The sequence below is a fragment of the Molothrus aeneus genome, chromosome 1 (assembly GCF_037042795.1).
Source record: "Molothrus aeneus isolate 106 chromosome 1, BPBGC_Maene_1.0, whole genome shotgun sequence".
NCBI lineage: Eukaryota > Metazoa > Chordata > Aves > Passeriformes > Icteridae > Molothrus > Molothrus aeneus.
The window spans coordinates 63,214,650-63,230,669 of record NC_089646.1 but is presented as its reverse complement, the minus strand read 5'-3'; the positions used below and the strand labels follow the sequence as shown (position 1 = coordinate 63,230,669).

Here is a 16,020-nt window from a genome sequence, read left to right as displayed (position 1 = left end):
AGATTCCCAGAAATGCCTAATACCTAGGACCCCCTTCTAATGTCTTCAACCTCCCCTTTGTCTTTTCCTTGTGTCAATTAGTGGAATTCCTTACGGAATTTATGCTTCTTTCCATTGTTTCTTTTATCTCTCAGTATTCCATTTCATTCATCAGCAGACCTACAGTTTGTTTGTAAATACAAATCTTTCATTCAATTTATCAATAAGTGGAATCCTTCCCATTGCTTCTTTAATCTCTCAGTATCTAGCTTTATTTACCAGAAGGTCCACAGCTTGTTTGTAAAGACAAGTCCTGCATTCCCTTCAGACTGGATGATCTCAAAGGTCTCTTCCAGCCTTGCCGATCCCACGATTTCATGGTTCTGTGAGCGGGGGAGCGTCCGTCTCCACCGCATCGAGCCCGCCCCGCCCTCGCAAGCACCGCCCCTCCGGAACCCGGCCCGCCCGCGCCGCTCTTCTCGGCGCGCCCGCTCCGTGAGCCGTAGAATCAATCACCGTCCCTGGCAGCGTCACCTGCCGTGTTTGGCCGCGTCCCGGAGGCGGAAGCGGGACGGCGCCTGTGGCGGAAGTGAGCCGCCGGGACGGCTTGTGCTCAGCGATGGCATCCCAGTAGTGGCGACGACAGCAGCGGCAGCAGCGGTTTCCCTCCTTCCCGTCCCCTTTTCCGCCGTCGGGAACGGGTGGTGCGGCTATGGTCGGGGCCCAGGCGGCCGCGAGCGGCGGGGGGCGCGCGCTGCTGCTGCTGCTGTTGCGGCCGCGGCCGCGCGGCTCGGACGGCGCCTCACGTGACGGCCGCACGCCCGTGTCCCCCGCGCGCCGCTGCCTCGGCGACTGGCGGTGCCCGCCCGTAGCGCAGCCGGGCCCCGGTGGCAGCGCCGTGTGGGGAAGGAGCGGCGGGAGCCGGCGGCAGCGCGGGGAGCGGGGTGAGCCCGTAGGCATGGGGCGTTCTGAGAGCACAGGGAGTTCGGGCACCGGGCGTGGGGAAGGGTCCGCAGAGCAGCTGAGGGAGCTGGCGCTGTTTAGCCTGGAGAAAAGGAGGCACAGGGGGGACCTGATCGCTCTCTAGAGCTGCTCGAAACGGGGGTGTAGCGAAGTGCAGGGCAGCCTCTTCGCCGAGACAGCCAGCGACAGGATAAGAGAACATAGCCTCAAGCTGTGCCAGGAGAGGTTTAGGTTGGACATTAGGAAGAATTTCTTCACAGAAAAGGCGGCTGGAGTATGGACTGGGCCGCCCAGAGAGGTGGTGGAGTCACCGTCCCTAGGGGCGTTTAAGGACGCGGCTCTCAGTGCCATGGTCTGGTTCACAGCGTGGTTGGTGTTGGTCAAAGGTTGGAGTCGATGATCGCGAAGGTCTTTTCCAACCTAATTGATTTTATATTCTGCCTCTTGGCAGATCAGCTCATGCCCCACCTCACGTTCATTCTGTCAGGGTTGTTTATACACTACACATCCCAGTGGAAACAACGCACTGTCTTAGATTGGCTTTCAGTGTTGAAAGTATTTTCTTCAAAAACAGTAAATGGTAAATTGTGAGTGATTACTTTTCTCCTAAATGGCAAGTGATGAAAGTTCACTTCTTTAACAAAGAAGGGACAGAGTGTGTGGATTTAGCCCTCCACCTTTGAAGTGCTCACAGGTCCCACCTGCTGAGGTGATTCCAGTAAAAGAACAGGTGCAGGACCCTGTCAACTGGAGGGATTTTTTTCCAGAATATTGTATTCCTGGAGAGCTCTTGTAAGGGGAGCAGTAGTGTAGTATCCTGTTTTTCAGCTCTTGCACATAGAATTTATTGATCAGATGTCTTTTCACTTCCAAGCAGGCTGTGGTAGTCTCAACACAAATTATTTTGTCATAAGTGAAAAACATTCTGGGTAGTAAGGAAACTCCTGGAAAGCAAACGTTGATAAAATATTCTTTCTTAAGAAATAACTTTTTTTTTTTTCCCCCCACAGATGCAAGCATCTCTGTGTCATCTTTACAAGGCAAAGAGAACATTTCCTTACTGGGAAATAGGAGGCTTTATTTTGACACTCATGCACTGGTATGCCTCTTGGAAGAAAAAGGTAATTTGTTTGAAACAAGTAGCTATTTTTAATGGCTTTTTTGAGTGGTTTTTTAGTTTACAAAGTTTTTTATTTTTCCTTGACATGCAGTGTTACACCTTGATTTTTATGGATTTTTGGAGGCTTATCTATATACTAGGTAGGGACATAGGGGGTTTTCTTGGGCTTCAAAAAGGAAACAGTAAGCTTATATAACTTTGTTTGGAATAATTTTTACCCTATTGGTACTTGAAAATGCTAAGAAAAAATGAAATTTTAAGAACTGAGAGCAAAAAATCCTAGAGCCTTCAAGGCAGTGATTTAAAATGTTTTAATTGGATTCCTTCATATTTAGGATCGTACACCTTGAATATGCACCAATGTGTTACAATTGGATGGAATATGGACTACTTTGTACAGTGCAGCTTTTAGGATAGAGCATAGAATACTCTAAAAATAGTATTATGCTAAAATATAGATAAGGGAATAGATAATTTTTAATTCAATGCAGAGGTGGGAGAGGTACCCTAAGGTGAAGCTCAGTACAGCTGAAGTGACTTGTAACAGTTCTTCATTCCTAAAATGGAGATCCCAGTCCCCTTCCCTGCCAGGTGTTTTCTTCTTTTTCCATGGGCCAGGAACTTCTCAGGAAACTCTCCAGCTCTTTTTCTTGTTTGGTATTCTGAAACACTAGTTTAATGAGTTGCTGGATCAGTTGAGTGAGCACAGGTCAGAGTGTCAGGAGGAGGGATAAGGGGAGAGGGAGCCTTTTAGTGGTAGTAAACTTTTATATCAGCTCAGCTACTGAAAGTGACTTGCTTTCAGCTGTGCTTGCTGATGCTGAACTGCTGGTGAGTTTTAAATAATCACGCTTTTGCAAGTGTTTCTTTTCATAATGATTAACTCTTGTTCGTGACACTTTTACTCCTACATTTTGAGGGTGGAAAATGTGAAGGTATTTTTAGGGACAGTGTTTTAATATAGTTTCCAGTATATTCAGTTCAAAAAGTTTGTAATAGGCACTCAGAAGCTGGTAGACCTAAAATCAGGACAGCTGGCTGTGGTTTTAGTTGTTGAGTTTTGTACCTCTTCAGTGGCATTGAATTTTATAGTATAATGAAGTAGCTGCTTTTCAGAGTCAGAATTCTTGCTTGCTCATGGAAATAACCACATGTGAGAGATGGCATTCCAGAATAACTCTGGAGAGCTCCCTCTTTATCCTGCTGATAGTATAATTGTGCTGTACTTGGAAGCGGTCATCCTATGTCACAGACATGGTTTTGGGGTGGGGAAACTTGCAGGTACTGACTGTGTTCTTTTTTTAGTGCTGGATCAAGAGTTCTGTGTTTTATTATCTTTCATAAGTGACATTTGTTGTAATTTGGTGCTGATTATGAGCAAGTGGCATTTCTGTAAACTGTCCAGACTTGGATCTCTCTCTGAATGTCACTCTTTGTTTCGCTTAGGGTTCACCACTCAGCAGTCGGAGGTCATTGTATCTGCATTAGTGAAAATCATGAACACCAACCTGGATATGATTTACAAGGACATGGTCACCAAAGTACAGCAGGTTAGATCAGAGGCAGTGGTGGGGTTAAAATAAATTAAAGCTTTGTATGCCTACTAATGAAATATGTGTTGCTATTTATTACTGTTATATACTGCATTTTAAAAGTTTGAAGGTGAAGAGCAAACATTCCTCTGTATCTGTTGACTGGTTCATTTTGTCTTGAGTTTATCAGGTAGTTACCAAAGTGTTGTGATGGACCTGGATATTTTAGTACTGTGGGTTGGTGTGCAAACCACAAGTAGTTTTTTACTTTCAACCTTACAGTAACAGGACACAAAGTTACTGAGAACTCTTAGACAGTCATAAGAGGTATTCAGTGCATGGATTTGAATTTCTACATTTCTTTTGTAGACTTGTAAGAAGGAAGTACAGATCCCCTCAGTTATTTACCATCCTCTATAGTACTTGTTTGTTTATCTCTGTCTCCCAGTGACATTTATGTTGTATTAGAATACAACCTCCTGAGGCTGCTCTGTGAGCCTGGGGTCACAGCCCCAGGTCACCTTCCGAGCACAAGCTGCAACTTGTTTCATAATAACCAGGCTGCTGTCTGGAGACATGAGGAAACAGCAGCTGCTCTCTCTGTAGTGTAACAGTCTTAGCAGAAGGTGTCTCATTAAAAACTGGGATATTGCAAAAGTGGATTTTGTGGAACTTTACACCTAGGGAGGTTTCAAGTCAGTCTTCCTACCTTTTAGATTGTAGGCAAACCTGCAATTCTCCTCTTGTGCTGAATTTGTTCCACAGTTACTCAGGGAATGCCATGTTGAAGGGTCCTTTTCTCCCATGGTTAGTTGTATTTTACAACAAGCAGTCTCAGCCTCCTTCTGTGCCTAGCTTTTTTGAATGAAAGTTGGTTTGTGTTGGAATTAATGCTGCTACTGATGGTAGATGTTTATTAGACTTAGATTTGACCTCAAGTGACTTTCTGCCATTAAGATGCAATGTGTAGGTTTGTACGGCAGCTCAGGAATTGTGTGTGCCATCAACACTGGACCACATGGTAAATTTTTACTTCCCTATAGCCTTTGATTGCACACGGTCTTCTGCAGAAAGAGAACAAAAAATTGGAAGATTTGGAATGTTGTGGATGAGCTATTATCAAAGTATTACCTTGGTTAGATAAAACCTTAGGGAAAAACAGATTTACATGTGTGTATATGTATAGGCATGAAGAAGAGAAAGAATATGGAAGATTCTGGTCTCTGTTTGCTGAGTCCACTGAGGAGAAGAGAGAACAAGAGCAATCTGGAGACACTGAGGAGTAAGAAAAGAGGTGTCCATGCAGTACTCTCTCTGTAGACCTTTTGTAATATGTCCAGATTACTGACCAATATTTTAAGTCTCATGGTCAGGTGGCCTGGAGAGGCATCTTTAGATGCTACTTAGAAATAAAATGTTGCAAGGTAGAATTGCATTTTGTGACAAAACTGAAGTTAGAGCGCTGAGTCAGATTTGTAGGGGTCTTAGTCCGGAACCAAAAGCAAGGGACTACTTATTAGAGGAAGATCTTTAGTAGAGAAGGCAGTTCTTATATGCATGTGTGGGTAGTGTAGGTTCTAAAACAATGTCTACAGACTTTTCCATCCTTGAAAGTTGCAGAGAATTCTTGTTTTTCTTCTGTCAGTTCAGTGTAATGGACTGAGAAGAGCAATTCAAAGCATCACTGTGTGATTCTGAGCAGTGAGGCAGAGACTTCCTTGCAGGGAGAGGCAAGAAAGGAGGTAATTACAGAAGAGTATGGTTGTGCTGAGGAATTTTGGTCTGAAGGCCAGCTTTCCTCATTTGGCTCAGAGACAGCTCTGCCTAATGCCTTTGCTAGCTTAAGAATTTGATGACTTGGAAGCAAATGTTTCCTGGGCTAATAATTGAATTATTCTGATCTGTGTTAGCACTGCCAATTTTGTCAGACATTACCAACGTTTGAGCCTAACTTGCTTATTTTGTCACTGTCACTCTATCTTGCTTTCTGAAACTTGGATAATCAACCTGAAATTGCTGAATTAAAAATTTCAGGGCACCAAAATAGTCCTTCATATTTGTAGGCACAGATGAGGAATATTATAGTTGTGATATGTTCTGAGGGTCTTCTTCCTTCTTTTAAAGGAAATTGCACTTCAGCAAGTTATGTCCCATATTGCTGGTGTGAAAAAGGACATGATTATTTTGGAAAAAAGTGAATTTTCAGCACTTCGTGCAGAAAACGAGGTAAAAATTACTGTCTTGGAAAGTTCTATTCTAGAACTTGCTTTTTTCTTTTTTTTTTTTTTTAAAATAATGATGTAGAAAAGCATCTTGTACCAAAGGAGATGACTGGGGCTGGGATGGTTTGGCACCTTCATTAATGACCTTGTTGATGGAACAGAGCAGAGGGCACTTTTGACAAGTCTGCAGATGATCCAAAGCTGGGAGCAGCTGCTGATACACCAGGCATTTGTGCTTCCATTCAAGGGGACGTCAACAAGCTGGGAAAATGGGATGACAGGAATCACGTGAAGTTGAACAAATGGAAGTGCCAGTCGTGCCCCTGGGGAATACCCTCAGGCACCAGGACAGGCTGCGGGTGACCAAATGGAAAGCAGCTTGGCAGGGAAGACCTGGTGGACACGAGGTGCACCATGAGCCAGTGATGAGCCCTTATGGCAAAAGCAGCCAGCACCCTCCTGGGCTGTGTTAGGATGGCTGCCAGTGGGACACTGCTGGTTTCCGCCTTGTGCTGTTGTTTGGAAGGGCACAGTACTGAGTAAACATGCATGGGTATTCATCTGTACACATACTGAGGACATGCAATAGGGTGCCTGCCTTTTCATATTATGGATTATAGTCACTGTTACTGATGATGCAAATTCTGTAGATTTCTAGATAGTGTGGTTTTATATACAGTAATAAAGTCTAAAATTTTTTTCATACTCTCACAGAAAATAAAACTTGAGCTCCAACAGATAAAGAAGCAAGTCACGGTAAGATACCGTACCAATATAATTAAAAATTAACACCTGTCTAATTAGCTGGAAAAAATAAAAAGTGCTACTTTCAGAATTTCATTTTCTAAGCTGTGTTTAATTGTTATGATACGTGTGATACTGAAATTGCTGTTGACAGTACACTGTGATCTGCAGCAAAGGCACTTTCATGCATACCACATTTATGGGGACAGGAAACTGTGACTAGTACAAGAGGCAAACCAAAATATAACTGAAGATATTTTTATGTCCTTAATTCAGATTCAGAAAGTAGCTGCTATGTCACAGTTAAGGCTGAGTGAAGTTCTGCATTTAGGGCTGCCTGTACATTAAAGATGCAGCATACATTTAAAATCACAGTACTTAGTAATTGTGGGGGTTTGATTGTTTGGTTTGGTGTGGGTTTTTTTGTTTTTGTTTTTTTTTCTTCAAAGACTTTCCTGTTACCTGTCCAGAATTTTAATGGCTTTTTAAGGCCACCAAGTTTGGGACCATTATGTTTGGTCCCATTTGTTTGGGAGCAAATGATCAGTGCAAGAAAATAGGCTGTGTAGAAAGCTTACTCTGTTTTAAAACACATTTGGCATCTAAGTTTTGAATTGTAATTTATTTTATGGTTTTAGTTGCATGTAAATGAGTTATTGTAATTCACTAGTAGAGCATCAAGGATCTCAGTCATCTTTTCTTAAAAGCTAGATGTGTTTATATTTTACTTTCAACTGTAAATTCAATTCTCACAAGGGTATGTTATATGTTTGCTCATACAAAAAGACACAATATAAAACTTCAAGAAAAATTTTTATTTTTTGATTTATTAAACTGTAATGTATTCTGTTGAAATGACAACTAATAATAAATCAATTAAAGTTCAAAATTCGAACACAGAAATTGAGTAATTATTGTTAATGCTAACCTAATGAGTTGGCATTGGCCTACTTGAGAAATGCTTACTTGGTTCTAGCAGTAGAATCTCCCAGAACATCAGCAATCTTTTGTTTCTGCCACATATTCATCTGATCAGCAGTTTGCCACATGACAAACTGTCAGCTGGTTGAAATTCCTGCCAGGAGGTTGCATTAAAATGCCCCCTGTCACTAGGAAAAGCAGGACTCACAGCTATTGATAAAGTCAAATGCAAGTGTACAACTTAATAAACTTAACATCAAACTTTTAAAAGTTTGATGTTTAAAAATGCAGTAAACATTTCCTGACTTTTCAAATATCTATAGCTTTTTCTAAAAATCACAGATGTAGTCTTTGGAAACAGATTTTCTTTTTTACACTGGGAGGTGAGAAACTGCTTTGAACATTATTTTGAGCATCAAGATTGCTTCATGGAAGAAATCCAACTTAGAGGTGTAGCCAGACATGGGTTTCTAGATATCAGAGAGAGTTACAGGATATATGAAACATTCTCTGCATTTATAGAGGATGTGCTCTCAGTATAAATACTTACTTATAAGTATTGTAAATACTTAATACTTCTGAAAATTATATACCTTAATTGGAGATCTATTAATGAGATATAAAAATAAAGATAAAATGTATTTGTCCAATTCTTTCTGCTTATGATAAAACAGAAAATCTTGCTTGCTGCTTTATCAATTTTTCCCATTAGGATGAAATTACCAAAGTTCATGCAGATAACAAGTTAAACCTAAACCTGGAGAAGAGCAGAGTAAAAGAACTGGTAAGTTTTGGTTACTTCTAGAAACATCTCAACACTGAGTAATCTCCAAATTTGGGTAAGAGCATCTCACCCAAAGAGCATTTTCCTGCTAACCTATAGTATCACTCAGCTTCACGATGGTAATAATCCAAGTTTCTCGTCCTTATGCTGGTATATGCAAGGTGCCATGTTTAGGTCTGTATGTCTTACCTGTTTTGATCTTGTTTTAATATCAGGATTAACACATTACAATTAAATATATTAGATATTTAATCTAATATGCTGGCTAGCTGCCTAGAGGGTTTTCTGTTTTATATTTCTTTATCTATTTACATGCTTACTATTGCTTACACATTTTGTTGAATCATCATTGGAGATATTTCATTTCCCTGTATCTAGTTTGTCAAAAAATACCTATTGTGGAACTAGTTGTAAATTTTATTTTTTTAATTGTAAGTTTCCTGGTTCATATTGCTTTTGAGCTTTGAAATACCTGGTAGATCTGAATTTATGTAATCTTAAATTAGGGTAATGTAGATGTAAAATTAGAAGATTAATGAGTTCTTGAATTATGCACAGCATTCTAGAGTTCTATTCTCATAGATTCTTTTTTTTAGTAGCTTTTAGGATCTCAATGAAATGGCATCTTCTAAATTGAAGGATCTTTTAATAACTTTTTCTAAATTATTATTTCTTTCTCAGTCCTTATTCCTAGGTGTGTTATAAGGACAAGTTTATGTAACTTAAAATACTTATCTTCAGTGTAGGCAATAAGAACTGTTCAAGTAGATATCATCTTCTGTGTGTGCCCCTAGAAATAGTGAGTGATTAGTTTAGGTAACGGCTGTGTTGATATATAATATATCTGTTTAAATAGATGCAGTTCAATATAATGACTAGATGCACTCAATATAATGACTAACAGTCTGTTAGCTCATGGTAGATGCTTGAATAAAGTACAATTTGAGCAGGTAGACTTCTTGTTTAAAGGTTAATACTTCATGCTAATACTTTTAAAATCATCATATGAAATGTAGTCATTGTGTATATGATAAGCTTTGCAACAATTTGGGCTTACAAAACTTATATGACACCACAGCAGTAGTGATAAATTAGGCAGCAGTGTTTTCTTGTGTATTAATGTAGGGAGGATTGTGGAATCTGGACTTTGGTCTTTTGTGTAGAACACAACTTTATTTTGCCTCCCAGGAAAGGCAAACTGCATGTCAACTTTCTCTTAAAAAAGTTGACCAACTTTGTAATCTGTTGTGCAACTATAATTTCATAGTTTCTATGGAAACTGCTCTTTTCTTTTTTTTTTCCTCCCTCACCATTTAATCGCAATGTGTGAACAGAAGAGGAAAAAGGCAGCTGAATAGGGAGCAAGTTGTGGCACTTATGCTGGGTTGGGGGAAAGATGTAATCCAGTATTTTCTATAGTAGGCACAGCATCATTGTTATATTTACTTCAATTGTAATGTGACTAAGTACTGAATATCCAGCTTTCTGAGAAAAAAAAAAAAACTAAGGATATTTGAAGGTTACAGTGCATTCTTACTAAGTCACTTTTCAGAAGAGAAATGTCTGAAGTGTTAATTGTTTTAACTTGAAGCAATAAGTAAAATGTTCTTATCCTTCAGTTTGATGTGGTGTAAGTGCTTAAAGAGAATTTCTTAGTTTGCCTACACTGATATTGGCAGTCCTTAATGTTTCAAATTTTAAACACTTTATCTTTTATTTTCTATAGTTTATTATTTTATAGTCTCTTCTACTTTATTTCTCAGAGAATCCTACACTGCTTAGTGCACATCTCTTTATGTTGTAATTTGTCTTCAGATATGTTTTAAAACTTGAAGTACAGTACAAAAACTTGTATATATTTATGTGTTCATGCATCACAGTGTCTCTAAGCTTGGTGTTAAAAGCCTCAAGATGTATCTGACAAAATTGAATTTTTGCTGCACTGTGAAAAACAAGGACTTAAGGGGAAAATCTCCCTGTTGAATTTCAGAGTGGGAGGTTTAGCCTTGTCCTTTCTTCTTTTTTTTTATCCACTATGTTTATGTTGTTACAGACGTGATGATGGCTTGCACTAAAAGGCCAATTTCACTGTCTTAAACCTAAGAGTAAAATCCTTGAGTCTGACCTAGAGAGTTCTAAACACAAAACAAAACTTAAAGAAACATCCAGAAAGCTTGTAGAATATAAATAATTCCAAAGATGTGTATTTGGCTAACTGCATCTATTTAAACAGATTAACTATTTCAGTCCATAAAATTATTTTAATTCTCATAGTTCTTTTGAGAGTGATCAGTTCCTTGATGGGAGGTCCAATTCTTGCATTTCTACCAAAACATAATTTTTTTAGATTATTTTATAAATATTCTGCCATTTTGACACTTTCAAAAATGGGGATTTATAAAAAATGTCTGAATTTCTTTTTTTTATCTCTGTCTTCATTTTGCAGAATCTAGTGACTCCATTAATTGTAGACATGCTGTTATTTGTCTTTATATAATTTTCTATGTTTGTAGCAGCCTGCTGTCTTTTAACTTCAACTTGAGAAAAGTCAAAAGTGCAAACAGAGATCTAGATCTTTAAGGAATGTTTTTCAGTGCTGAAGCATTTATGTAGATTAATCTGATTTTAATGTTAAAATTAGATCACCTTCCAGAGTGAAGGAAAATAAAGGTGACTTTCCACGTGGGAATGTCAATAGATAAGGTTATTGCTGTTTAACTCAGGATTCTGAGATGGGTGCCTGATGACCTTAGTACTCTTCACTGGAAGCTGGTGCTTTATCAGTTGTCTGTGAATAATTTATTTTCTCCAGTAGTGGGGCAGGAACCATTATAGGTGTCAACGTAAATCAAGTTCATGAGTCAGAAAGGTAGCCTGCTTTAAAGGTATGATTCCTTATTTTGGATTTAACTTCTCCTTGAACCCAAATAGCCATAACTTAAAAATAAGCCGCAGCTTCTGGTGATCCACGTACAAAAAGCTTCACATGCGATACAAATTTTCTGGTTTTAACAAATATACCATGGAATGACAGGTCAGAACAATTCAAATTGTGAGTGCATATGGTGCTGGCTAAACATTTCGTTGATACCTGAGTTTGGTGTGATTTAAAAGAGTTCTCCCCTTCCTGAAGGCAGCAGATGGTTCAGTCTTGATTGTGCTTGTATGCCAGAGTCACTGTTTAGAGTCATAGGTCCTTACTTTTCAGAAATGCACAGCTGCCAGCCTCTCTTCCGGCTGCTTACTAATATATACAGATTTTGTGGAAGATGAGTGTCTGAAGAACTTGTTGCACTTCACATTTTTGAAGTGTGCTTTCAAAAGGACAGCAGGTACCCTACAATGCTGTCTCCCAAGTGCTGTAAGACAATAATCTTGTCCAGATTATATGTTCTGTGTAACCTGGAAGCAAAGAAGCATGCTTTTAAGTGGGGAAAAAAAGTTTAAGGACAGTATCATGTTTAACTTCTTTTTTCTCCTTCTAGTATTCACTTAATGAAAGAAAACTACTTGAAATGAGGACAGAAATAGTGGAATTGGTAAGAACTTAGTAGCTGATTTTCACATGGCAAATCTTTTTGTACTTGTGTTATAGACCTTGTATCCTTTTTGAATTTGGTGATGTCCTTAGGCACTTTAGCTTAAGTGTCTACAGAACAAAAAGACCTTCATATATATTATTAGACCCTCTGCATGTATATATGAGCCGTTCAGTAGTTGCTTTGTTTTGAAACCTCATGCATGTAGTATTTTTTGTAGATGAAATTCCACTCACAATGTGAAATTAATTCTTTCTCCCGTGTTTAGGGAGAAACTCATTGCTAGACTGATTTGCCTTTGTTTTAGAGGAGTTTTTTACCAAGCACCACTACTTCTCTTTGTTTCCTGAATTATCCCTCGGAAGTCATCTAGCAGTAAATCATTAACTGATTCACAATGTTTCACTAGTGCTGATTTGAAACTATCAGCAGCTGTTGTTCTTAGTTTATGAGTTGGATTTTTCAGTCTCTTCTGACTAATAATTCTATCCCATATTTTTTTAGCGGAAATCTTGTCTTCTGTCATAATCAAATTCTGAATTTGTAGCTGATGTTGTGGTAAAACTCATTGCAAGACAAAGACGTGTTTTTGTGACACAAGACCAATTCTCAGTTTTTCTAATGATCCATAAATCTCTGCTCCAGTATGACTTAGTCATGAGAGGCTCTTAAGCTTCTCAGTAGCTGTAAAAATTGAGCAGTGACTTTAGTCAGTGGGCTGAATGACAGATTGAAGTTAATGTTTATGCGGTTAGATTGAGATAAGAATGCATCCAGTTCTGCCAGTTTCTAGATTACTTTTTAAGGAACACGTAATCACATAAATTTCCTGGGTTCACCAAATTATTCAGTTCCTTGGATACAATCAGCTAAGAAGGAACTTGTTGTCTTTGAATAAGGTCTGTGTTAGCTCAGCTGGTTAGAACATGATGCTAATAATGCCAAGGTTGTGGACTTCATCCCAGTACAGGCCATTCACTGCAGAGTTGGACTTAGGATCCTTGTGAATCTCTTCCAACTCAGAATATTTTGTAACTTCTGTAAGAATGCAAATTAACATGTATTTAAAGAGGAAGCAAAAATACAACTTGAAGAGATGGGTTAAATTTCTAAATAAACTAGGAAGTGTTAAAATTGCATCACTTTGTTGCTTTGCTTTCTAGCATGCACAACAAGACCGAGCTCTGACCCAAACAGACAGAAAAATAGACACAGAAGTTGCAGATCTGAAAACAATGCTCGAAACGCACAAGCTTGATAATATTAAATACTTAGCAGGTAAGGAGTCTGGCAGTTATCTCTGGTGGTGACACTGCCAAACATTGTTAAATGTTTGGCAAACTCTCAATTGACTGTATTTATAAAGGCCCTTATTAAAAAAAAAAAACAAAAAAAAAACAAAAAACAAACTTGAAATACTCTTAGGCAAGATTAGCAGCCTTATTTCTGTACTTAACCCAGAAGAAGTTTCCTGTGATTCACAAATGTATTTTGCATGGAATTTTTTCAGGTTTTTGTCCTTCTTTGTACTGTTAATAATAATATGTGTGAGAAATCTGAAAGACTGCCTGTTAACAAGGACCAAAAAGTTCTATGCTTGAATTAATTTATGTAAGCAGTCTGCTGTATGCATTTTCTAGGATTTCTTCATCCATCTGATGGAGATCTCTGTGCAAAAAGGAACATTTCAGTTTTTCTGACTATTCAAGGCCACATATTCTTTAAACTTCCATATTTACACAAGTGCTTAGAGAAAATACTATATATGTGTGCTGACATTATTGCCCTAGGTAATTTAAACATTTTGACATTTTACTACTGAGCGTGCAGTACTATTAAATGAGGTTTGCTGTAGAAAATTATTCTGATTTAGATTTTCTGATTATTTTTTCATGGTGGGCTTTGTCAAAAGTACAGTGACATAAGCCCAATAGTACTAGTATTTCAGACATATCATTTAGAGAGAACCAATAAAATGGAAAATAAAAGGTGCTTTATTAAAATGAGAGGAAATTCTTTTCCCTAGCATTCCTACTCAAAAACAAGTTGAACTCTACATGGAAGAAAAAATAATCTAAAATAATTTGTATTGTGTTTGAAGGACTCCCATTGCAAACAAAGGCAAAAATATTTTGTGTTTATGTCTTGAAATAAAATTTTTATTTCATTGCAGTAGAAATTAAAAAAATTAAAACTAATAAGCCTTGTTTAAAATGGCTTTCATTCATTTGTTTGCTAAATACTTGACTGTGTTTTATTAATCCTATTATTTATTACCTTGTTTTACATCTGTAACTTGTTATATTGATCTTTTTGGAATGGTAAGCAAGTAAGGGTTTCTTTCAGCCTTTTGATAGTTTTCCAGCATTCTTTTTTTTTTTTCTCTCCTTCTTATTTGTCATTTTTTATACTCTTCCTACATTGAAATGGTTTGTTGTAAAGGAAAAACTTAATCTCTCACATGGAGAGAAGTGAACTTTTGGTGGGGAAGTCACTGAACTTTTAGTATTGTAGTAAGATGTGTACATTGCTTTCTCAAGAGATGTTTTGAGAGGTATTGATTTAATGTTATTTAATGTCAATATTAATGCCATTTTCCTTCCATCTTTATTTTCTTTCAGGTTCAGTATTTACATGCCTTACTGTAGCACTGGGATTTTATCGTTTATGGATATAACAAAACACAAATTTAAAGGGACTTCTTTGCGTGAGATTCTGAAAAAAGGAAGTTTTTTATCTTTACCTGAATTTTTAACCAAATCTTGACTGTTTTATTTATTATTTTATAAAGCAGACTGTGTTGAGAATGTAACCAAAGACGTGCCTAAAAACAAACTGTGCACATACCATGCCAACATTGAACCTCACCTCTGACAGAAGCGCTTCTCCTGTTTCCCTCCATTCTGAGCTGCAGGGCATCTGCTGCTGCCTTCGTGTAGGCAAAGACTGGCATTCCTGACAATGGAGTGGGCCTGCATGCTGCAGAGAAAATCAATGGAATTATGTTCCATTGCCTGCTTGGGCAGGTTGGCCAGACTCAGTTGCATGTGTTGGACTGAAGTATTTATTATTAGTGTAAAACTGAAGCTACGTGTTCTGTGGCTTGGAGGCACTCTTGTATAAGTGGAGTTTGTGCTAACTGAATCATGCTCACTTCCCTCCCTCTAACACTTGTTCTTACAGTTACTATGATCAAATATTTGTTTGGCTATTTTTGTAACATAGCTATCAGCTTTTTTTCCAGATGGCTGCCCAGTCGGTTGTGTTCATGAACGAGTCCTGTGTAAAGATAGCAGTGTTTGCTGCTGGTTTTGTTTGTAAGGTATTTCTAGAGGTTTTTGTGACTAACTTGCCTTTGGTAGATGTAAGTATCTGATACTCATTCCATATGCTAATTGCTTACCTTACCGCTGTAACTGGAAGTTGAAAATGCAGTAACCTACACTGGTTGTGTTAATTTGTCCTTAGGTGATACAAAGTGTCTCAGGTGCTGCCTTCTTGATGAAAAGGAATTGATGCTTCTAGAAAGGAAAGAGATTTTAAATGGTGGTTATGAAGCAGGCTCTTAGGCAAGAGAACTGCAGTACCAACAGTCTTCTGGGGGTTTACTGTTTCATTTCTTAAAAAATCATGTTGATTCTTCAAATTTGGAACTCTGATAGTAATGACAATAATTGAAGCAGCAGTGGATACCTGTAAAGATGTTAAACCCACATGAATCAGGAAGTGCCACTGAAAGCAGTGAAGAAAGATGTCCAGTGTATCCAGGTATCTGTCATTCTTCCACTGATGAAATGATTGTTTTAGTAGCCGAGCTGCCATCTGTGTTCCTTCACTTAAGGGAAATTTCCCTTTCTGCTTAGGGGAGGAGGGGAGCTTTTATGCACTGGTGATAAATGCTGTTAGAGCACAATAATGGCTTTGCTTAATGAAAGTAAAGCTTTTTGGCTACTTTGTGCCTGTATTGTAATAACCATTTAACATTTTTGTGGTTGGAAGTGCCGACTTTGATCATGTGCAAGTTCAGAGGAAGAGATGGATGCCTGTAACAATACTGTACTGGCCTGAAATAAAGAATTTTGAATATTTCATAGAATATGATGTGTTTTCATTATAAAAGCAACTTTATTTGAAAATTGCCTCTTTGGCTGAAGGTAAGTCACTGCTCATATGAAGTCTTTTAAGATAAGAATTTGCAAAGTCAACAGCTCCTCCA

The 16,020-nt window shown here is 38.3% G+C and overlaps 1 protein-coding gene across 1 annotated transcript; it reads left to right on the top strand.

The window, feature by feature from the left end:
• The first annotated feature begins 569 nt into the window (after window positions 1-569).
• On the top strand, window positions 570-15,900 carry MCUR1 (mitochondrial calcium uniporter regulator 1). The gene is made up of 9 exons (XM_066558171.1): window positions 570-923; window positions 1,953-2,063; window positions 3,509-3,612; window positions 5,719-5,820; window positions 6,531-6,572; window positions 8,194-8,265; window positions 11,751-11,804; window positions 12,968-13,082; window positions 14,426-15,900. The coding sequence occupies exons 1-9, from the start codon at window positions 692-694 to the stop codon at window positions 14,479-14,481; spliced, it is 888 nt and encodes a 295-aa protein (XP_066414268.1). The 5' UTR covers window positions 570-691; the 3' UTR covers window positions 14,482-15,900.
• The last annotated feature ends 120 nt before the right edge of the window (window positions 15,901-16,020 follow it).